We start from the raw sequence: 22,800 nt of genomic DNA on the forward strand, positions 1-22,800 counted from the left end.
GAGCCACATCCCCAACCCTTAATACTTTTTTTAGTTGTCCATGGACTTTATCTATCTATCTATCTATCTATCTATCTATCTATCTATAGAAATGGTGCTTAGACCCGAACCCAGTGCCTTGCACATGCTAGGCAAGTGCGGTGCCCCTCAGCCACACCGCCAGCCTGACACTGTGTATTTCTAAAGCAGGAAAAACATAAGGTCCTGGGAGAAGGTCCATGTGGACACACCTTGGGTGCTCTGAGACAACACAGAGGGCAGGTCAGCACCAGGAGACAGGAAGTACCAGCCGGGTGTGTGGCTTGTGCCCTTGCTACCTTCCTCTGCACACCCCTTTGCAGTGTCCACACTCCTGAGTGGCCTCTGAGACCCCTCTCCTGCACTGGTGGGCCAGGACGCGGTTCCAGTTGTTCCCCCTCACCCAGAGCCACCCTGGGGGAGACGGTGCTGAGGGCCTCTGGACATCGGAGCGCACCTGCAGGCTGACCAGCCCTGTTCTCAGTCAGACAGACAGACCCCAGGTGCCTTCCTGCAGCGAGGACACACCCAGTGGGTCCAGAGGCCAGTGTGCCCCGAGCTTTCCTAGGGTCCCAGTGTCTGGGCTGAAGCACGTGGTGTGCCCGCTGGGCTGGGTGGCCCCTGGCCAGTGCCCACCTCTGTACAGCCTCCAGGCTGAAAGCCTTGCACTCAGGGGTGGGTGCTGAGCTCCTGCTCCCTGACGACACCTTGGCATGGGGTGAACTCGTCCTGTGCTCAGCTCAGCAGGACAGCCAGGGAGGAGGCCACAGGCCCTGGACAGCAGCCCAGGCCAAGGAGAAAGGACGATGGGCTCCAGAACGTGGCCCGGAGCACGGGCTCCAAGGCACCAGGAGTGCTGTGTGGCCCTGGGCAGGCTCTCCTCGGCCCCAGCTGAGCTGATGGCCAGTGTGATGAGCAGGAGGCCATGGAGCCTGCAGACACGGGGGCCAGGCAGCTCTGGACCCGCCTCGGAGCCTTCTCTGGTCCACGACTCCGCTCACTTGCCTGCTGTCTATGGCCCTAGTCAGGGCTGGGAGGTCCATCTTGCAGGTAGCCCAGGTCTTCCTGGTCCAGTGGTGGACAAACTGTGGCCAGCACGACTCTGGACAGTGGAGCCAGTGGTGTGGAGGTGAGAGCCCAGAACGGAATGTTGGAGGGTGGGCAGATGAAGCAGGGCTTTGAAGGATAAGTAGGAGTTGGCCAGCGATAGAGTCGGTAGGAGCTCAGAGAACTCTGTGGGTCATGGGTAAGGATGGTCCACTGTTGAGTCTAAGATTAATGATTTAGTTGTTGTTTGGTGCCAGAATTGAACACAAGGGCACTTTGCCACTGAGCTACATCCCCAGCCCTTTCTTTCTTTCATTCTTTAATATTTTTTTTAGTTGTAGTTGAACACAACACCTTTGTTTTATTTATTCATTTTTATGTGCTGCTGAGGATGGAACCCAGAGCCTCGCATGTACTAGGCAAGTGCTCTACCACTGAGCCCCAGCCCCAGCCTTTTCTAAGTTTTTATTTTGAGACAGGACCTCCCTGTTGCTGAGGATCTTGCCACATTTCTGAGGCTGGCCTGGACCTTGTGATCCTCCTGCCTTAGCTACTGGAGTCCCTAGGATTACTGGTGTCTCTCACAGCGCCTGGCCTGAAGTCAATGACTTAGAAGCACCCAAATTGTCAACGTGGGTAGGACCAGTGGATTCTGGGAGTTCTACCATGGCTTCCAGCTAGTACAATATTGTCACAGACCAGAAACCGGAAGCCCAGTGACCTCCTTCCACACCGTCAGCACCTCCTTGAGCGTCAGGCGCAGGGGCACAGCTTAGTGCTGGGGCAGCTCCTGACACGTATGAGGCCCTGGGTTCCAAAGCCAGAACCACACACACACACACGCATTTACTGAACACCAACACTGGGCCAGGCACAGCACTGGGCAGGGACGTGGCCACGAGTCAGGACCAGATGGTCTCCAAACTGCCATGCGTGGTGAGGGCTCTGAGGGTGGGAGGCTCCTGTTTTTTAAAATTAATAAAAACATATTTTGCATGGGGAAAAAACCTGGAGGGATAAGTATCAAAATGTCGGTAGTATTTATGTCTGGATGCTGGAATTTTTGCTTTTATCTGCTTATCTGCATTTTCTAATATTTCATTTATCATTTTTTTTTAGTTTTAGGTGGACATAATTTCTATATTTTATTTCTATGTGGTGCTGAGGATTGAACCCAGTGTCTCATGCATGCTAGGCAAGCGCTATACCAGGGAGCCACGACCCTAGCCCTCATTTATTATTTCTTATACAACAGTAATAAAATGTATATGAAGGGGGTTCTCATGTCCTGCCTCTGATCCTGCAGAAAACCTCCAGGGACCCGGGTCAGGAGCAGAAAGGGAGCTGGAGGAGGCTCGGGTGGAGGCTGGCCCTGCCCTCTGCCCTCCCTGGCTCTGGGTGGTGTGGGCTGGCAGTGAGGAGGGGCGGGGCCAGGCATCAAGGACTGCAGGAGACCCTGCTCTCCCCACAGGCTCTCTCCTTTGGTGCCAGCTGTGGCCCAGGCTGCCCAGGGACCTGCCCAGCTATGGTGGGAGCCCTGTGTGTGCCTACACTCTGGACTCAGAGACAGGGAGACTCCAGCTCTTTGACTCTTTTCCTGTCCTCCTGTCTGGGGAAATGCCACCTGGTACTCCACGGTGCTGCCCTGTAGCAGTGAAGAGCTGAGAGAGGCCTGAGTCAAGCCCTGTGCCCTCAGAAGGACAGCGACCAGGTGCACAGCTGATGGCTCCAGGCCCCTCGCCTTCTGCAGAGGGTTCGGAGGTTGGTGGCCTGGCACCCTCCCCTGGGCTCATGCTGGGCTGGTGTCGGAGTGCGGTGGATGCTTCCTGGAGATGTCCAGGGAGGAAGGGCCTGCGGGGAGACCCAGAGACCTGCTGGCCGCTGTGGGTCCTGCAGGGAGCAGGGCGTTGCCCTGATGAGCATTTCTCATCCTCATTCCCATGGAATGCTGAGAGGCTTCCCGGGGTCATGTGCCCAGGAAAGCTGGCCTGGGAGGGCCTGGAACCCCGGCCACCAGAGTCACCCTCAGGCACACAAGCACAGTTGGTACTGAAGCCCTGGCACCGGGAAGATGGAGAGCAGTGGGCCGGCTCTGCGCAGCCAGCCTACTTGGATCGGGAAGAGCAGGGAGGCCTGGGCAGCAGGAGGAGGTGGGCACCAGATGGGGCTAGCACCTCTGCTGCTCCTGACCCCACCCGTGACCCCCGGATTGGAAGGTGCCAGCCAAGCTCACTCCGCCAGCCAAGGCGCTTCCTTGGCAAACTGGGTAGGCGCCCGCAGAGTGCAATCCCTCAGACCGGCTGCGAGGGGACGGTGTCCTCGTGGTCCCTCTTCAGAGGACTGACTGCCTTCTGCTGTTCTTGGCTGCCCCTCTGACCTCAGGATCTTCCTCTGGAGTCCCAGTTGCTGAGGCTGAGCCCTGAGTCCCTGGATCCTCCCTCCCCTTCCCTCTTCACATCTTGCCTACTCTTCCCTCTGCCTCCCATGGCTTTCGGCCAGTTCTGGGCCTTAACTTTATTCAGAAACTGGCAAAGTGAATGAGCTGGAAGGCAATCTGTCTCCTCTAACAACTCCTGTTTCGAGCTGCTTCCTGGCCAGGGAGGAGTGGTGGTGGGCAGAAGGGAGAGAAGCAGCCGAGGCCCGGAAGCCCAGCTCTGCTCCCCTCCAGCTGCGGGACAGTTCCTGTGGGGTCTGGAGCAGGTAGGTGGCCTGGGACCTTCGTGGTCGGACTCTGACCCTCAGACCAACTTCTCCAGCTGGTGAGGGGGTCTGCCCGCCCCCAGACCCGGCACACAGTAGGCGTCCCCTAACTACCTGTGGTTTCAGGTGGGTGTCACCGAGTCTGGCGCTCCCAGGAGGAACGCAGGGATTCAGTGCAGCGGAGGCGGCGGCGGGGGGTGGGGGTGGGGGGCCCTCCTCCTCCCGGGTCCCGGGGGCTTTTTGCCCGGACCGCGCGCCTGTGGGGCAGCTCGAAGCCCCCCACCCCAGCAGGAGTACCCAGCAGGGAGGTGCGCACTGCGGGAGGGCGCGCTCCATCGCGGCGCCCAGCTACCAGCCGAGGTCCTGGAGGTTGGATCCTAGGGCTCCGAGGGGTCGCCCTCCTCGACCACCGACTCCAGGGGCCACCCGTCCCCTTCACTGTCCCCTTCACTGCCCCCTCCGCCCGGCCGCTGCACAGACTCCTCCAATGCCCCTCCCCTGTCCCCTCTGTCCCGCCCTTTCCCCGCCCCCTCCACTGGCCCTCTCCCCATCCACTGCCCCTCCACCGGGCCGGCCACGTACAGCCCCGCAATCCCCGCGCGGTGGCTGCCGCCCGCGCCACGTGTGCCCGCGCCACGCGGCGTGCAGGGAAGCGCGGTCACGCCTGGCCGGGCCACCATTTCCCGGTCGCCACGGCGTCGCGGACTCCCCAGCAGCGGCTCCCGAGCCCACCTGGTCCGAGGTGCCCCGCAGGCAGCCATGAGCGGGTGCACAGATCGCGGGGCGGTCGCAGCCCAGGCTCCGGCCCCAGGGTCGGTGCCTGCACCCTGCGCCTCGAAGGTGGAGCTGCGGCTCAGCTGCCGGCACCTGCTGGACAGAGACCCATTGACCAAGTCCGACCCCAGCGTGGTGCTGCTGCAGCAAGCGCAGAACCAGTGGGTGCAGGTAGGGCGGGCCGCGGGGGTCTGGCTGGCCCAGAACCCTGGAGCTGGGACACAGAGACCCAAGTGGGTGGCCTGAAGCTTGCAGGGTGCCGGGCAGAGGCATCTGGAGCTGGGGCTGAGCTCAGCATCCAGGTGGGGCTACCAGGTCTAGAGTGGGGGTGCCCAGGAGTCGGGGTGCATCTCAGTGTCCTGGGTTGGGGGTCTTGGGGTCAGAGTGAGGCACTCAGCTTGTATGCATAAGAGGCACAGAAAGGAGTAGGGTGCAGGAGTGAGGGAGCCTTCCAAGGCTGGGCTGGTTGGGGTGCAGCTGCGGGGTAGCCAAGAATGAGCACCTGGCTTGTCAGTCCCCATCTCTGAGGCAGAGGCACTTGGAGCTGGTGGCTGGGTGGAGCTGGGACTGCTGGATGGATTTAAAAAAAATACTTTTTTACTTATAGATAGACTCAATTCCTCGTTTTATTTGTTTATTTTTATGTGGTGCCAGGGATCAAAACCAGTGCCTCATGCATGCTAGGCGAGTGCTCTCCCACTGAGCGACAACCCCAGCCCTGCTGGAGGACTCTTGCTGGTTGAGGGGACTCTGGAGCTGGCTGACCAGGCTAGGGACCATGAAGGCAGAAGCTGAAGGCTCTGAGATTCTGGATGCCCCCAGCTTGTTGCCTCGCCCCTCCTTGTGCCTCAGGAGCAATCCCAGGTTGCCAGCTGTGGCTTGGTCTGGGGACAACGGGAACCACAGGCCAGGTCTGGGCAGCTGCCTGCAGGAGAGCACCCTGTCCTGTCTCTACGGACCTTGGCTCTGTGCTGTACAAAGTGCTTTCTCAGTCACCAGCTCGCAGGAATCCAGGTGTTCCCTCAAGACCTAGAGACCGGGTGCCTCCTTAGCGAGGAGGCCATGAGCAGGGGCGACTGGCTGGGTGACTCGGGGGTCTCACTCCCGTGCCCTCCTGGCCCGTGGTGGCAGAGTGCAGGCTGTGAAGGGGTGACAGGGGGTGGGAGGTCCCAGGTGATGGCAGAGCAGAACCCACATGGTGGGGGGATGGATGCATCATGGGCACGTGCCTCTGGAGACCATCTCTGCACATCCAAAATCTGCTGATGTGGCCCACCAGGCTCTCAAGGCCGAGAGATCCCACAGGTCATCCACCTGGAGGGTGAAGGGCTGCCTGGAGCATGTGTCCAAGCTGCGCCAGGCTCCTTGAGGACTGCCCTGTGCCCGGTCCCCAGTGGGACCTTCTGGGCCTGAACAGTGGCTGGTGCAGGTGTCCCTGGTTTGAGGACAGGGGTCTGGGATCTGGCGACACGTAGGAACCCACGGAGGGGCTGGTCCTTAGGGGGCATGTTGAAGAAGGGAACTGAGCTCCGTGGGGGAGGCTGGTGAACCCAGGTCCCCTGAGGAGGGGGGACACCCACCCCCACCCCTTCCTGCTGGGGGAGCTCAAGTGTGGAAACTGACTCCATCCTTGGGCAGGGCCCTTCTGGGTTCCTCTCTGTAACAGGGTAGAGCAGAGGGAGCAGGAGGTGTGGTGAGGGGCGGAGCCCTTGGCTGGCATGGCTGACACACTTTCCTCCAGGAGGGGAGGTGCCCAGGGTCCCTGCAGGTGGCCCCCAGGGGTGTCCTGGAGCCCTGCCCTGCCTTGCAGGGGCCAGGTCCCATGGACTGAGAACAGCCCTGAGGAGAGCAGAGGGCCACAGGGGCCCCTGAGTGCAGGACCCTGGGGGGCCTGGGGAGGCCCCTCCCTGGGTCAGCTTGGGATATGGCTTGCAGGTGGGCAGAACTGAGGTGGTCCGCAGCAGCCTGCATCCCGTGTTCTCCAAGGTCTTCACTGTGGACTACTATTTTGAGGAGGTGCAGAGACTGCGCTTTGAGGTGTACGACACCCACGGGCCCAGTGGTCTGAGCTCTCAGGATGACTTCCTGGGGGGCATGGAGTGCACCTTGGGGCAGGTGAGCAGCACCTGGGGAGGGAGGCTGTGGGAGGGTCCTGGGGGCAGTGAGGCCGTGGGTGGGCCAGGGGGCGAGGTGGAGGTCCCATGGAGTGCACCCCATGGTTCAGGTTCTGAGGGGCCCACTGCCACGGCTTCCCCCCTAACAGGATTTCTTGTTGGAGACAGGGTCTTGCTAAGTTGCCCAGGCTGACCTGGAACCAGAGACCCTCCTGCTTTGGCCTCCTGGGTTGCTGGGATGGCAGGAGTGTGCCACCGTGCCCCTGGTCTTCCATATCAGTGTCTGTAGTGCAATTTTGAATGGGGTGGTCCATGGGCACATGCCACGTTCAGGATATAGGAGCCATGCTGCCGATGCCCTCCTGCTCCTGCACAGCCCTGTCTGGGTCCTCCCAGAGCCATGTTTTCACATGAGCAGATGAATACATTGATGTTTTTCTTTCTTTCTTTTCTTCTTCCTCTTTTCTTTTCTTTTCTTTTTTGTGGTGCTGAGGATTGAACCCAAGACCTTGTGCATGCGAGGCAAGCACCCTACCAACTGAGCTGTATCCCTAGATTTTTTTCTTTCTAAAAAATCCACGGATTGCAGACACTTTCTCTTCTGACGTAGGGGCCCTTCCTCGTCATCATATAGAGGTCTCTTCTCTGTTTGCCCAGCATGTGCAAGGCCCTGGGTTTCCCCAACACTGGGAAAAAAAGTTAAGAGACCCAGTCTCCCCGTCCAGGGTGTAGCTTAGAGGAGCACTTGTCTGGCAGGCACAAGGCCCTGGGTTCAGGAAGTGTCCTGTTCCTCCCTGTGCAGGGTGGCTGCAGCGTGGTATCCACTGCTCTCAGCCCTCTGCCCAGGCCCTCTCCTTCACCCTGTGCCACCTGTTCGAGTAACGAGCATCTTTCCTGCTGCCGCTCGGCTGTCTCTGGGCTGGGCTTTCCACAGGCCTTGTGACTTGAGGAACAGCTTACATGTGAGACGCGAGGCCGAGGATGGAAAGTTCCCAGATCGCAGGTCCCCATCCCTCGCAGGTCCCCCTTCCAGCCGGCCCCCTTCCAGCCGGTCCCCCTGGTTGTCTGCTTAGGCCTCAGGGACGTGAAGCACAGCATGTTCTTTTACTCCACATCATGTGCATCTGACTCATCCCCATGGCTGCCTGGGCTGGAGCCGGTTCTCATTAGCTGCTTCTGCCTACCCTGTTGTGTGGCAGCGGGGCTGACATGTGGGGAGGACCCCACCCAGGGGCTGCAGAGTGGAGCTGCCCCACCTGCCCAGCCTGGCGCGCACGGCACACATGCACACAGGCCCCACCTGGACCCCTGCAGTGCAGGACATGCCTCTCAGTCCCAGGTGGGCAGCTCACACATGGACGCAGACCGGGCACGTGTGTGGGCACACGCTCGTGGACTTCCTGCTCTGTGGCCAGGCTAGCTGTCTGGCCAAGGGCAGGGTCAGCCCTCTTAGCTGGGAGGCCATGAGCAGGGGCACCTGGCTGGGTGGAAGCCGCAGGTGCCGTCACGGGGGTCTCACTCCAGTGCCCTCCTGGCCTGTGGTGGCAGAGTGCAGGCCCAACCCAGGGGCTGCAGAGTGGAGCTGGTTCTCGTTAGCTGCTTCTGCCGACCCGTTGTGCGGCAGCCGGGCTGACATGGGGGAGGACCTGCCAGTTGCCCACATCCAGGGAGTGGCAGGCAGGGGCTCAGGACACTCCTGGAGGGAAGGGTGTGCCCCGGCAGTCCTGAGCCCCCTCAGCAGCGGTTGCTGCCCTTCTCATCTATGGGCAGGATGGACCCAGAGGACCCACCTGCTCTCCCAGGGCCCTGCTTCCCCCTGGGCGGGTGGCCCCTGTCCTGTGAGCTTCCCTGTGTCAACTTCACCCACCTGCTGGGCCCAGCCCACGGGAGAGCTGCCAGCAGTGCACGGTGGGTGACGCCCACCAGGGCTCGGCCTAGCTGAGCAGACGCCCTTGCTGGACACGCACCTTTGTCAAAAGCCAGAGTGTGCCACCCTGGGGCTGGTGCCACCCTGACTTGCTGGAAGAGTTGGTGTCCAGGAGGGGCCCACAGCCATTAAAACTTCCTTGCCCCAAGGGTCCTCACCTGCTCCTCACCTGCCCCGAGGGTCCTCACCTGGTCCTCACCTGGTCCTCACCTGGTTCTCACCTGTCCTGTGTGTCTTCACCTGGTCCTCACCTGCTCTGTATGTCCTCACATGGTCCTCACCTGGTCCTCACCTGCTCTGTGTGTCCTCACCTGGTCCTCACCTGGTCCTCACCTGCCCTGTGTGTCCTCACCTGGTTCTCACCTGGTCCTCACCTGCCCTGTGTGTCCTCACCTGGTCCTCACCTGGTCCTCACCTGCCCTGTGTGTCCTCACCTGGTCCTCACCTGGTCCTCACCTGCCCTGTGTGTCCTCACCTGGTCCTCACCTGGTCCTCACCTGCCCTGTGTGTCCTCACCTGGTCCTCACCTGGTCCTCACCTGCCCTGTGTGTCCTCACCTGGTCCTCACCTGCTCTGTGTGTCCTCACCTGGTCCTCACCTGGTCCTCACCTGCTCTGTGTGTCCTTACCTGGTCCTCACCTGGTCCTCACCTGCCCCGTGGGTCTTTACCTGGTCCTCACCTGGTCCTCACCTGTCCCGTGGGTCCTCACCTGGTCTTCACCTGCCTCTCATGTCCTCACCTGCCCCGTGGATTCTCACCTGGTCCTCACCTGCCCTGTGTGTCCTTACCTGGCTCTCATCTGGTCCTCACCTGCCCTGTGTGTCCTTACCTGGTCCTCACTTGGTCCTCACCTGCCCTGTGGGTCCTCATCTGGTCCTCACCTGGTCCTCACCTGCCCTGTGTGTCCTTACCTGGCCCTCACCTGGTCCTCACCTGCCCTGTGTGTCCTTACCTGGTCCTCACTTGGTCCTCACCTGCCCTGTGGGTCCTCATCTGGTCCTCACCTGGTCCTCACCTGCCCTGTGGGTCCTCACCTGGTCCTCACCTGGTCCTCACCTGCCCTGTGTGTCCTTTCCTGGTTTCCTGGTCCTCACCTGGTCCTCACCTGCCCCATGGGTCCTCACCTGGTCCTCACCTGGTCCTCACCTGCCCTGCAGGTCCTCACTTCAGGTGTGTCGGCAGCCGTTCCCTGGCTCTGGCCTGAGGGCTGGAGGCGCTAGGTGTGGACCTGTTTCTGCTTCCTGTTTTCCTGTGCAGGAGCCCTGTGGTGGCCTGGCCTCTGAGCCTGGTCCCCTCCTCACATGGGCAGTCCTGGAGGTGCCGGAGCAGGAGGTGGCATGCAGAAGTGTTGGTGGCCCTGGGTCCTGAGAGCCCCAGGAGGCCCAGGCCAGGGAGCAGGTGGGAGAGGGAGAGGAGCAGGAGGCCCAGGCCCTGAGGCTCGGGGCTGTGCTTGGCCATCCCGTCCCTGCCTTTTCTGTCCAGATCGTGGCCCAGAAGAAGATGACCCGCCCGCTGCTGCTGAAGCCCGGCAGGAATGCCGGCAAGTCCTCCATCACTGTAAGACCCCCTGCGGCCTCCTCCCCTGAGGCTCTGGGGCTGGGTGGGGGCAGGGAGCAGGCCAGGTCTGGGCAGCCTGGACCTGCAGGAGGCCTGCAGCCCAGTGGGCCTCTCCCCCAGGTGGTGGCCGAGGACATCTCTGGGAACAATGGTTATGTGGAGCTCTCCTTCCAGGCCAGGAAGTTGGACGACAAGGTGAGGTGGGCGCCCATGGCGCGTCCAGCTCCACGTCCTCCCCAGGGGCTCTGCACCAGCCATGGCCACTCCTTAACAGAGACACTCATGACCCCACTTGATGATGGGGACCAGGCTGGAGGCCCCCAGGCCAGGCCTTGGAGGTGGAGGAACTGGATTGGAGCCTGGCCTGCTGGCCGTCAGTGGGTGGGAGGGCACCTGGGCACTCAGAGTGGGGACCGGCCCTGTGCAGGCGTCCCAGCGCCTCTCTAGGTGAGATGTCAGAGCTGAGACTGAAGTGGGGAGGGTCTGGCAGGGGTGGGGACATGGGGTAGACACAGGAGCAGGAGACTAGGGCGGGGCCCGGATGGAGCCAGGGTCCCGTGGGCACGCTGGGACACTTAGGAGGGCTCCAGGGGCCAGGTCCCCGTCACCCCAGAGCTGCTCACCTGGTGCCTGAGGAAGCGACTGAGCCCCCTCCTGGCCCCTTGCCATGAGCCCTCTGCTGCCCCAGGACCTCTTCAGCAAGTCCGACCCCTTCCTGGAGCTGTTCCGCATCAACAGGGACGGCAGCGAGCAGCTGGTGTACAGGACAGAGGTGAGCTCTCGCCCCCCGGGCGCTTCCTGGCAGGCGTGAATGGCAGGAGGAGGACTGGCCACCCACTCCCCACGGCCCTGGCTGTGGACTCTGCTCCCAGCACCTGGCCCTGCTCTGGGGACTGTGCAGGGTGGGCCCGGCAGAGTCCCGCGGGGGGTGGTTTTGGCTGTGATTATTTTTAGGGCTCCCCCCCCTTCCTGCAGGGAGACGGTGGTTACAGCAGGGAGGGAGGGTTTCCTGTTGAGATAAATTGAGTAAAAAAAATCTATTTCAGGCAAAAAAAAAAAGGGTCCAGTGGTCCAGTGAGTAGTGGGACCTCTGAGGGCACCGGGTCCTGGGCCGTGGGGCCTGGGGTGGAGGCAGCCTCCTGGACCCAGGGTTCTGGGTGGGGAGCCCAGATTCCGGGAGCCTCAGGGCCCCCACTGCCCCAGGACCCCAGAGCCTCCCGGCTCTGGCCCTGGCTCTGCCCCGCCGACCCTCGCGTCCCCAGGTGGTGAAGAACAACCTCAGCCCTGTGTGGGAGTCCTTCAAGGTGTCCCTCAGCTCTCTGTGCAGCTGCGAGGAGACCCGGCCTCTGAAGGTAGGGAAGGGCAGGGACAGAGATGGGACGGGCCAAGACGGGCCAGGGTGCAGAACAGCCAGTGCCCCCAAAACGCACTGGGGCTTCTTGGAGTCCGAGTTCCTGGGAAACCAGGTCGGGAGAGGCTGTGGGGGTGGCGGGCCCCCAGGGGGCAGGCGGGCTGATGGGCCTGTGCTCCAGGGCCTGGTCTGGGACCACGACTCCCGAGGGAGGCACGACTTCATCGGAGAATTCTCCACCACCTTCGCTGAGATGCAGAGGGCCTTCTCGGAGGGCCGGGTGAGCCCGCGCTGGGGGCCCCGCTCGCGGCCTGGCCATCCTGGTGGTGGCTGGGAGCAGCAGCAGCTACTGTCACGACCCTGGGAAGACTAGTGCTGGTGGCAAGCCAGAGATGCCATGGTGCCCGGAGCCCGGGTGTGCTGGGGTGACAGTCGGAACGGCCCTGCCAGAGGCCCCCCAGGGCCAGGCCTGGCGGCGGGCGTGCAGGCGTGTGCACCTGTGTCCACTCAGTGGAAGGGCACACCTGAAGCTGGGGTGGCAGGAACGCCTGCTGGTGTGGGCCCAGTGTCCCTACGGGAGGCCTGCGAGCTCCCGAGGTGGCCTCTCCCCAGGCGGCAGGGCCATGCTGTGGTGACCCGGCTCCCCTTGCCCGATCCATGCCGTGTGTGCCCCATTCAGCAGATGGGTCCCCAGAGGGTGGCTGCTCCTGTCCTCCACACCCGGCTGGGCCCTGGTGGTCACTGCTGGGGACAGTCATGAGGACAGGTCACTGGCAGAGGCTTCAGCCTCTGCCAGCCCCAGGGCCAGGGTGATGGACGTGGCCGCCTGGCATCCCGCACGTCCCTGTGCCCAGGCCCAGTGGGACTGTGTCAACGCCAAGTACAAGCAGAGGAAGCGCAGCTACAGGAACTCCGGGGTGGTGGTCCTGGCTGGCCTGAAGGTAGGCGCGCCCTGCCTGGAGCTCTGTCCCAGGCGGTGGACCCTGGGGTGCCCTCCCAGGGGTCTTGCATTCTCCCTGGAGGAGGGGCAGAGCCAGGGCAGAGGGAGGAGGAGACAAGGCCTCGGGGAGGGCAGGCTCCCGGGGCTGCCACATGGGCCTGGGGGGGCAGCCCTGGGGGGCCCTGCTGACGCCCCTGCCTGGAAGCTCCACAGGGTCCACTCCTTCCTGGACTACATCATGGGCGGCTGTCAGATCCACTGCACCGTGAGTCTGGCCAGGCTGCTACGCACCCAGAGCCCAGGCCACCTGGGCAGGACCCCAGTCGGCCCCCAGGGCCCTTGCAGCAGAGGGTGGGCACACAGAAACCAGTCCAGGGTCACCCTCAGAGGTGACACGGTCAGGACTCACCTGCTCCTAGGGGGACCACCATGCCCACCTGGCCCTGGGCAGGCAGTGGGTGGGCAGTGGGAGACAGCAAGCCCCGGGAGGCCCTGAGGGGGCCCCAGTGGGAGGCACAAGGGTGACCAGGGCACAAGGGTGACCGTGGAGGGGGATGAGTGCCCCCCAGCGGGGGCTCAGCTCTGCTGGGGTCATGCTGGGGCCTCGGGGGGGCCTGGGCTCTGGGGCCCCCTCCCTGCCCGGTGCACTGCCTGCAGAGGCTGGAGGACGGCATCGGGGGCAGTAGCCCCAGCTTCCTCCTTGAATCAGTCCCCTACCCAGCCCTGGGCTGGGTCCCCTGCCTGCCTGGCGGAGGGCGGGCCAGTGCTGCCCACCTCCCTGGCCCTTGCAGGTAGCCATTGACTTCACAGCCTCCAACGGCGACCCCCGGAACAGCTGCTCCCTGCACCACCTCGACCCCCGCCAGCCCAACGAGTACCTGAGAGCGCTGGTGGCGGTGGGCGAAGTCTGCCAGGACTACGACAGGTGAGGCCCCGCCCCTGGCGCCTGCTAGCCGGGGAGCCTGTCCAGGAAGGGCCAGGAGCACCTCTGTGGCAGCCCACAGGGGCATACCCTGCACCTGGACGCCAGCCTGACCCTCTGGCCGTCGGACTCGGGTGGTCAGGAGCTAGGCACAGAGGCCTGGCTGGTGCCTTTGGTGTCCCCAGGGGTTGGAACCTCGGAGGTAGGGCTCACTCCAGGGCGCCCTGGGAGGGACCAAGCACAGACCCAGAGGCTGGACACCATGCCCACGCCACGGCTGCCTGCCAGGAGCCCTCCCTCTGGGTGGAGGATGGAGGGGTGTGTGGCCAGAGTGTGCCCTGGTCCTGTGGACGCCAGGGTCTGTGTCAGAGCCCTGCAGGCGGGGGGCAGCAGCACCATCCTGGCCAGCTCCGCCCTCCTGCCTGTGCCCACGTGCCTCCGTGGCTCTCTAGTGGCCTGAGTGCCACCTCTAGGCCTGGGCCCACAGGACCCTGGGCTCTTGGGCTCTGATCAGCATCTGCTCCTGCGAGGAGCGGGGCCCTGGGTGACGGGCGCTGCCTTCCTTCCAGTGACAAGAGGTTTTCTGCTTTGGGGTTTGGAGCCAGAATCCCTCCCAAGTACGAGGTAGGAGACCAGGCTGGGGCCTGGACGCCACCACACCCGTCACCCGGGTCTCTTGCCACCTCACTCTGCTAGACAGAGGGCACGGAGGTGGCTTCCTGCCAGAGAGGGTGACCTTTGACCCCCTAGGACGCAGGGTGGGGGCTGGAGATGAGCCCCTGCTTCCCGTCAGAAAGATGCGGGAGGCAGGCCCCTGGCTGGAGCAGAAGCCAAGGGGGTTGACCAACGGGAAGCTTCAGGAACTGCTGGATGTGGTCGAGGCCATAGCCCAGGTCCTGGGAAGCCATCAGCCACTGGCCCTCTTGCCCACCCAGGTGTCCCATGACTTTGCCATCAATTTCAATCCCGAGGACGATGAGTGTGAAGGTAGGAGCTGGCAGTGGGCCTGGGGCGGGTGGGGTGGGCCCGGCTCACCTGCTGTCCCCACAGGCATCCAGGGCGTGGTGGAGGCCTACCGGAACTGCCTGCCCCAGGTCCAGCTCTACGGCCCCACCAACGTGGCGCCCATCATCTCCAAGGTGGCCCGCATGGCGGCGGCTGAGGAGCGCACGGGCGAGGCCTCTGTAGGTGCCCGGGTGTGGGCTGGGGTGCCAAGTGGAGGGTTGGCGCTGCGTGTGGAGGGGGCTCTGGCCCTGGGAGGCAGCCTGCAGACATCTGGGACAGGCAGCACCAGTGCCAAGACCCTGGGGCAGGACGGAGGGGTGGGTGGACAGGTGCCTCATGGTCAGTTTTTATCGTCCTGCAATCACACACAGGCGGTCAGGGCTGCTAGGGTTTCCCGGTACATATGACATTGTCCTGCGACTTCATTCTGCCTGCACTTTGTGTGCTGCTGGGGACGCTGCCTCTTGCCTGTTGCTTTCCTTCACCTTTGCTCACCTTTGAAAAGATGTCAGCTTTACAGGAGTGACGTGCCACCGCAGCCATCCCTGTCTGCACGTTGGCCCGTCTGCCCCCCCCCTTGTGCTTTTGTTAGTTTTGCTTTTTCAAGTTACATTGAGACCATTCTAAAGTACACAGCGTGCAGGCCTCAGGACCGTGGGGTCCAGCAGGTGCCAGGAGAGGCTCTCCTCTTGGGCTCCAGAGGGAAACTCAGTAGTTTGTTTGCATATTTTCATGTTTTAGTTTTTGCACCAGAGACTGCAGGGTGCACTGTGTGGTTCTGTGCTCACACCCAGCCACACACCCCCACCTCCTCTTTTTTATTATGGAACCTGTGATCCTCCTGCCTCGGCCTCCCAGGTAGCTGGGATCACAGGCATGGCCACTGCACCAGGTGCACGGTGCGTTTAACCTCAGTACCACACGCACTACGCAGTGGGCACTGCAACGTTCCCACGTGCAGCGTGATGTGGTCGGTCTCCTCCCCTCAGACTTTGCCGACTGACCGCCCTGTCTGTTGGCCGTGGCCTCTGGCTAAGGGGTCGGGTGATGCTGTGAAGCAGTGCTAGACACACATTCCACCTGTGGGCCTCTCATGGCCTCTAGAGACTAGGCCCCAGCCCAACCAGTGGTGTCCTTGGCTTAGACACCAGCCTGCGTGTGTGGCCTCACTCTTGTTCCCAAGTCATGACACTTCCCACCAAGAAATGGGTCGCCATGAGATGTCACGAGATGAGTCTTTAATTCTCCTTTCCTGTGTGAGGCCAGCAGGGGTGACGGTGCCAGGGGTGCCCAAAGTTGGCAGAGGGAGCGCTTGAGACCAGGCGGGCGCTGACCTGGTCTGGGTGGGACCAGGTGGGCTCTGAGCAGGGCTGTTGTACCTGGAGGCCAGGAGCAGGGCTGGTGTGGCTCTGGGGCACTCTGGCTCTAGAGGGGGTGGCAGGAGATGGCTGCAGAAAGGGAAGTCCCTGCTTCCTCTAGGCTGGTCGGGCCTGTGGCCTGTCCATCCTTTGTTCCCTGGATAGTACCACTGCTGGGTGTCCACTGTGCTAGAGGCAGGGTGTGAGGGAGACGGCCCAGCCTCAGGGCTCGAGCTCTGGGACCCCTTCTCTTTAGTGAGCCTGTGGGGTGGCCTTGGCTATCACTGGACAGTGGGCTTCTCTGCAAAGGGTCCTGCTGCCTCCCGCAGCCGGGGCTGCAGTGGACCCTGCTCACGCTGGCCCCCTCCTCTGGATCACAGCCTGGCAGACGTGTCAGGTGGGGTTGCAGTGCCCGTCCAGAGCCACAGGTGGGTCGGTGACAGGGAGCCTGGTGGAGCTGGAGTAGGGTAACTGCAGAGACCCCTGAGTGTGGCGTCATGGTGAGCGGCTGCTGCAACGCACGCACGGCAGAGCCGCCCTAAAGCTGCTGAGCCCAGCTCTGGCCAATCCAGGTGGGGCACAGCTGGCCGTGGGCGAGGGCCCTGGGTGCTGCCCCACACCTTTCCTGTGTCCGCAGCAATACTACATCCTGCTGATCCTGACGGACGGCGTGGTGACCGACATGGCGGACACGCGGGAGGCCATTGTGCGCGCCTCGCACCTGCCCATGTCCATCATCATCGTGGGTGTGGGCAACGCCGACTTCACGGACATGCAGACTCTGGACGGGGAGGACGGCGTCCTACGCTCCCCTAGGGGCGAGCCGGCGCTCCGGGACATCGTGCAGTTCCTGCCCTTCCGGGAGCTCAAGAGCGTGAGTGCAGGGCCCTGGGCAGGCCACCGGAGCCTGGCCAGCGAGGAGGGAGCCTAAGGCTTGGCTGCAGGAACTCCGTCTGTAGAGGAGCAGAGGAAGCAGCTTCCCCCTGCCCTGCCCCTCCTGGGGCACTAGGGCTCCCCACACCCGGGCATTCCTCAGGAAGCGTGGGCGGTGCCTGCCCAGCAGCGTCTCCACCTCCTGCCCCAGCCCCTGAACTTCCTGGGACACTAGGGCTCCCCACACCCGGGCATTCCTCAGGAAGCGTGGGTGGTGCCTGCCCAGCAGCCCCTCCACCTCCTGCCCCAGCCCCTGAACTTCCTGGGACACTAGGGCTCCCCACACCCGGGCATTCCTCAGGAAGCGTGGGCAGCACCTGCCCAGCAGCCCCTCCACCTCCTGCCCCAGCCCTGGGGGAGGCGGGTGCACGTGGCCCTCGGAGCTCTGGGGGCTGTGGACTCATACTCTGGATTTCCAGTCTGTGTCCTTAGGAGAAGCTCAGCAGGCACAGGCCTAGGTCAGCTCCCTGCTGGTCCCTGAGACCACGTTGAGAGTTGGGGCTGTGACCAGGTGGGGGACAAGGATCTCAAAGGGCTCAAGTGCACTGCCTTCCCCACCCTAGGCCTCCCCCGCGGCCTTGGCCAAGCGTGTGCTGGCCCAGGTCCCCAAGCAGATGGTGGAGTACTACAGCCACAAGGAGCTGCCTCCACGTGGCTTCTGCAGCCTCCCTGGAGAGGCCAGCCCCCGCTCGTCTCCTGAGGACTCCAGGCTCGGGGACTGTGACCAGGGTGCCCCCGCGGCCTCTGTTTCCAGCTCCGTTGGGGGTCCTTAAGCCCCTGAGGCCCCCAGAAGCCTCCTGCTCCAGCCCAGGCTTGTCCCCTCCTGGCGTCCTGTTGGCCTGGGAGGGTGGGAGATGAAGGAATCCAGGCCCCCTGGGGGGCACCCAGAAGCAGCAGCCCCAGGCCTATCCCTGCTGGAGCCAGGGGTGGCTGAGGGTAGGACAGGCCTGGCAGGCCCTCCACGCCGGGGCTGTCCTGAGGCCCGACACCCTCCCGGGCAGACCCCTCTCTGCCCTGGCAGGACCCCTCAGCCTGCCCCTGCTGCCATCCTGAGCGTCCTGTCCACATCCCAGGGCCATGGGGGTCTGAGTGAGCGTCGGGTCTAATAAAGCCTCACCTGGCCCAGGAGTGGACTTGTGCCTCTGTGACCTGCGAGGACGGCTGAGCTGTCCTTGTCACAAATTCAAAGAATGGAATCCAGGGGCAGGAGTGGAGTGTCAGAAAGAAACAGATCTGTGGAGCAGTAGGAAGACCGCAGGCGGAGCTCCTACGGGGGAGGGCCCAGGAGAGGGGCCTGCACATGCTGCCGGGGCTTGCGTGAATCTGCAGGGTTAAGGACAGCAGCCCAGCTTGTCCCCTGGTGGGACTCCCAGCCTCCCGAGCCTCCTCGCAGCCGAGGCCGGGCGTCTATAGCACGGAGTGAGGTCGATGGGCCCTCGGCCTCACGGATTTGAAGAAAGAAACCCACAGGGCAAGGAAGCAAGCCGAGCTCCTGAAGCAGACAGGCCCCGAGAGGGGTGCCGGCTCTGCCCTCTGGGCTCCAGTGCCCAGCTGTCCCCAGGTGGCGGTGAGGTCGGAGCCACAGAGCGTCCCATCGGCGCTGCTCTGCCCACTCTAGCAAATTGGGAGAAAAGTGGCCTCTGAGCCTCACGTGGCTCAAGGTTGGGGGTGGGGGCTGATGGCACGGGAGGAAGTGCCTTGGGGCTGGTGGTGTCGAGAGGCTGTGTGGCTAGGACAGCTGGGGTCAGGGGACGTCCCTGTCCTCTCCTCCTCTTCTCTGAGACCCTCTCCTGGCTGCCTGTGGCCATCTGGAAACCTCATTCCAAGGAGGATCTGGCCCTGGGAGAGGCAGACCTGGCCTGGGCTCCTCCAGGCCCAGGGCACCAGCCAGGGCACCAGCCACCACAGCAGGAGGCCCGTGGCCAGGGTCGCTCCTGCCCCCGGTGACTGCAGCCTGAGCAGTGCTTCCCGCCCAGGACCAGAGCAGTCAGCGGGTTCCAACTGAGCTCCCTCTGGATCACCTTGTCTGAGAAAACCCTGAATCCACCCCGTCCACCCCTCCCTCACCCGTCCACCCCATCCACCCCACTCCTACCCCACCCCCTCCGTCCCCCTCCCTCCCTCTGTGCTGAGTCCTGATTCATCTCCTGCGGCAGGGATAATGGGCATCACCATGGTAACCAGGCTACAATTCAGACGGCTGAAGTGGGTCTGTGTGCAGGGGGAACATGGGGGCAGACAGGACACCAGGAAGTGCACCCTTTGTCCACTTCTCAGGCCAGAGGTTGTCAACCAGGGGTAGGTCGAGGGTCCAGACCTGAGGGCAGGTGTCAGCCCAGCCCTCAGCTTGTCCCCACGGGTTCAGTGGCAGGAAGCACTGGGCCTTCCTGGCCTCCACTCAGGTGCTGCTGAGGGCCCTTAGTGAGTTGGGGTCCCAGCAGGCAGCGACTGCCCAGGGTGGGTACTAAGGTGGGCAGAGCCCGCGACCCAGGAGGCTGCGGCAGTAGGACCCCTCATCCAGGAAGCCCGGGCAAGAACCTGTCTCATAGTTTATAAAAGAAAAAAAATCCCTAAAAGGCCCAGGCTTTCGCTTGGTGGTGGTCCGTGTGCCTCACAGGCGATGTGGGGTGCAATCCCCCGCAGCACCGGGGGGAAAAGGCCATGCAGTGACCTACCTGGGGTCACACAGCGAGGCAGGGGCAGACACAGCACCCCGCTCTGAGTCCTGGTTCCACACCTGCACTGCGTCAGGGATGGGCCCTGGCTGGGCCTGCTGCAGGGACAGGCTGGGCACCGAGGACAGCGGGAAGCAGTTTTATTTGGCTGCAGCCAGGTTCAGAGGGCACAGCTTTTGCTGGGATCCATCAATCCCCTGACCCCGAGTTCAGGGAGTTAGAGTGTTACACCCAGCATGTCAGGGGAGGGCTCAGTTCACCTGCAGAAGTTCACACAGAGCAGCTGTTTCTCTCCCTGTTCTGGGCAAGTTAACCCTCAAGGAGAGCGACTGAGAAGGGGGAGCTGCTTCTCCCCTTCCCTCCCCGGCCAGCTCTTACCACGGAGCCCAGTTGTGCCTTCTCTTATCTTAGAGACGTAGACACCTCTGTGAGGCCCAGCTCAAGGCCAGAGGCTTGTTAAAGGACCTGTCTTTTTATTATCACATTTTGCATTTGCAAACACACTTTAAAAACTACGGTACTGGATAAATGTTTGTGAAAAACTAGTAAAGGGCGTCCAGCACCCGGAGTGCCGATCTCTTCCAGGCCAGTGGCCAAGTTATAGAGCAACAGGAAAACAGGACATTCACCTGCCTTGAACTCTGTTGTAGAGACTCTTTTGCTGATAGTCCTAAAATCAATCCTGGTAAAGATTTCTGGAGAAGCTGAGTTAAGACTTTTGGTGGAGGAGGGGGCCACAACAGGTCCAGAGGTGCTCCCAGGCTGGGCGGCCCGGTCAGAAAGCCTCGGCTGAGCAGGAACCTGCAGTGGAACCCCTGTCCCCAGTTGCCAGGTGGAGCTCCCAACCACCTGGAGCCTGGCTGTGGCTCATGGTGTGGCTCCAGGGTGCAGAGCTGGAAAGGGTGGAGGGCCCAGGACCCCCCGAAGCCCCAGGACTCCCTTCCAGCATGCTGGGGAGTCCTCTTCTTGGAGCCTGGGCCTGGCACTGGGAAGAGTCTGGAGGTGCCTGGCAGCTGGGCGGGACACCTGGCTGAGCCCCCCACACCTGCTTCCCTGGGAAAGCTCCAAGGGAGTCCCAGGCGCCAGGGCCAGGGTACTTGGGCAGCCTTGCCTCTGTCAGACCTGGATGGACGTGGGCTCCACAGTGACTCCCAAGGCTCCAGGGTAAGGACATGGGGCTGCTGCCTCCTGTCTGGAGACACTGGCCCTAGGTCACGCTGCGTGTGAGGAGGCCCTGGCAGTCCAGTGCCCAGCAGCACCTGGAGTGAGGCCGGCTGGCCAGACCCTGGCCTCCAGTGGCTCCTGCATCCCGGCAGAGCCTGTGGTAGAGACGGAGCCAGCTGACACCGCACCCTGAGAGATCCGAAGCCAGAGCCACACGGCCATCTCTCTGGTCCCCACCCTGTAGACCTGGCTGGGTCGGCCGGCCACCACGTTCCCAGCCCGGGACACAACCCAGGAGGCTGGAGCAGCCCAGGAGTCTGCTTGCCACGGTGCCTGAGTTGGTGCCCACACCAGGGTGTGGCCACTGTTTCCTGAAAGTACGGCCAGCCAGAGGAGCTCCATCTTTTTATTTTAGACCCGCCTCCCACCCGCCAGCCACGTTGGGCCTCTGAGGCTGGGAACACAGGGTCAGTCCCCCACTGCAGGCTCCTCCCGGCTGTTCTTTCTCCTGCTGCCAGAGGAAGTGCAGGCAGGAGACGGTGACTAAGTGCTGGTAATTGGTGCGGGGGTGCGCAGGGCTGTCAGACACAGCGACAGCGACCCTGGCACAGACGGCGGTGGACCTCCCCTCCCCGCCCACCCCCGCCTGTCCCCGACCTGATGCTCTGCCCCAGGAGCGGGCACCCAGGACCACGGCTGCCCAGGCACTGGCCCCTCCCCTGGTCCTCCCCAGTGGAGAGTAGACAGCTGCCCCACCCCACCCCTCCTTTCTGGCACTGGCCGAGCTTGGCTCGGACACCACTTGGTTGGAGTCACACGGACCCTGGTGGCAGCTCGTGGTGAGTGCGTCCCACAGAAAAGGGGACCGAGCTCAGAGAGACCAAGGCCCTGGGCCCAGGGTCACGGGCTGTGTGTGTGCACGCAGCCTGTGGGGAGGGGTTGGAGGAGGCCCTGGTCCTCCAGGGTCTCGCTGAACCCTCTCTGCAAACCCCAGGTCACACTTGGGTCCAGCCCCTGTGTGGGGCCTCACCCCCTCACAGGCAGTTGGCGCCCAGGACTCCAGCGACATGCAGGGCCTGGTGGCCCGTCCTCACTGGGACAGCACATCATTGCCCCCAGGGTCCAAGGATCCCTGGGGCGGGGACCCAGTTCAGGAGGCTATTCCCCTCGTGGCCAGGGGAAATCCGGGGCTTTGGGCCAGGTGCAGGGTCCTGGTCCTTGGGCAGCCACCAACCCTGGGATTTCCCACTTGTGGCATGGAGGGCCTCTGCAGGGGGAAGGCGTCCGGGAGTGCGCTCCCCTTGGCAGACAGCGGCCACGCCGTGGAACGGGACTGACGGCTGTGGGGTGAACCAGCATGTGCAGCTCTGGTGTAGACGGCTGGCTGGGTCGGGTGGGTGTGGAGGAATCGAGGTGTGTGTGTTTCTGTTAGGACGAGGTCCTGGGGGCCACTGTCCCCACCTGTGGCCCCACGTGGCTGCCTGACGCTGCTCAGGCTCTGGACCAGCAGAGGACACTTGGACCTCCCGTGCCCTCTGGTGCAGGCCACCACACTGCACGCAGTTTGGCCAGCTGGGCCCTGCAGCACCTCTTCCTGCCACATTCAGGCCTCCCGTGAGACTGTCCCCGGCTCTGGCCCTCGGGAAGGGAGACCACACCGGGTCCCTCCAGAGCCTCTCTCTCAGCCGTGCCCCAGCCCGACCCAGGACGCCTCGTGCTGACCACCCGGCACTGCCAACCCTCCTGGGCCCAGCTTCTGGCCTCCTGCAGGAAGTGGGAACCGGCTCCGGTGGGGCTGACAGCACCGCCCAGCGTGCCGGTGGCCAGTGCCCGAGACCCGCAGCAGGACCCGCGACGGTGCCACGCGCCACCTCCGAGGATGAACTCCAGGCGAGGGCGGGGGAGGGACGGTTCCGTCCGGGTTTGGTCAGGAGAGGTGGAAACACGCTGGCTTCCATCCAGCTTGACCATCCAGCTCGGCCATCTGCTGACTCCCTGGGATCCCGTTCTTCAGCCTGTGACAGTCACCCCTGAAGAAGGGTCTTCTCTGTCAGTTCCTTCCCTGAGACCTGCCTCCCACCGACTCCTCTCACACTGGACATGGGGCCCTGCTCCCGTGGCCCTCAGCTGGACAGGGACCTGTGTTGTCGTGGCTCCCCCTCCTCCACAGAAGATCCTAACTAAGCGTCTCCAGAAACCTTCGCCATGATCCGTCTTCAGACCATCAGCAAAAGAGCCTCTGCCAAGGAGTTCGGTGTAGCTGAGCCTCCGTTCCCGTGGCTCTGTCTGACGATGATCAAAGCTGGCCACGGGC

The 22,800-nt window shown here is 63.1% G+C and overlaps 1 protein-coding gene across 2 annotated transcripts; it reads left to right on the forward strand.

The window, feature by feature from the left end:
• The first annotated feature begins 4,292 nt into the window (after window positions 1-4,292).
• On the forward strand, window positions 4,293-17,775 carry Cpne7 (copine 7). 2 transcript variants are annotated; one of them, XM_040279224.2, is made up of 15 exons: window positions 4,293-4,710; window positions 6,526-6,654; window positions 10,064-10,138; window positions 10,259-10,333; window positions 10,827-10,910; window positions 11,401-11,490; window positions 11,671-11,769; window positions 12,344-12,430; window positions 12,635-12,694; window positions 13,221-13,354; window positions 13,921-13,975; window positions 14,287-14,338; window positions 14,402-14,535; window positions 16,352-16,588; window positions 17,211-17,775. In XM_040279224.2, exons 1-15 carry the CDS (start codon window positions 4,525-4,527, stop codon window positions 17,418-17,420), a joined length of 1,707 nt encoding a protein of 568 aa, XP_040135158.1. In that variant the 5' UTR covers window positions 4,293-4,524; the 3' UTR covers window positions 17,421-17,775. The 2 variants fall into 2 exon arrangements, with proteins under 2 accessions (XP_040135158.1, XP_005335472.1); XM_005335415.5 differs by having other exon boundaries at window positions 4,294-4,710; window positions 6,475-6,654.
• The last annotated feature ends 5,025 nt before the right edge of the window (window positions 17,776-22,800 follow it).

Source organism: Ictidomys tridecemlineatus, chromosome 15 (genome assembly GCF_052094955.1).
Source record: "Ictidomys tridecemlineatus isolate mIctTri1 chromosome 15, mIctTri1.hap1, whole genome shotgun sequence".
In the NCBI taxonomy this organism is placed as follows: Eukaryota; Metazoa; Chordata; class Mammalia; order Rodentia; family Sciuridae; genus Ictidomys; species Ictidomys tridecemlineatus.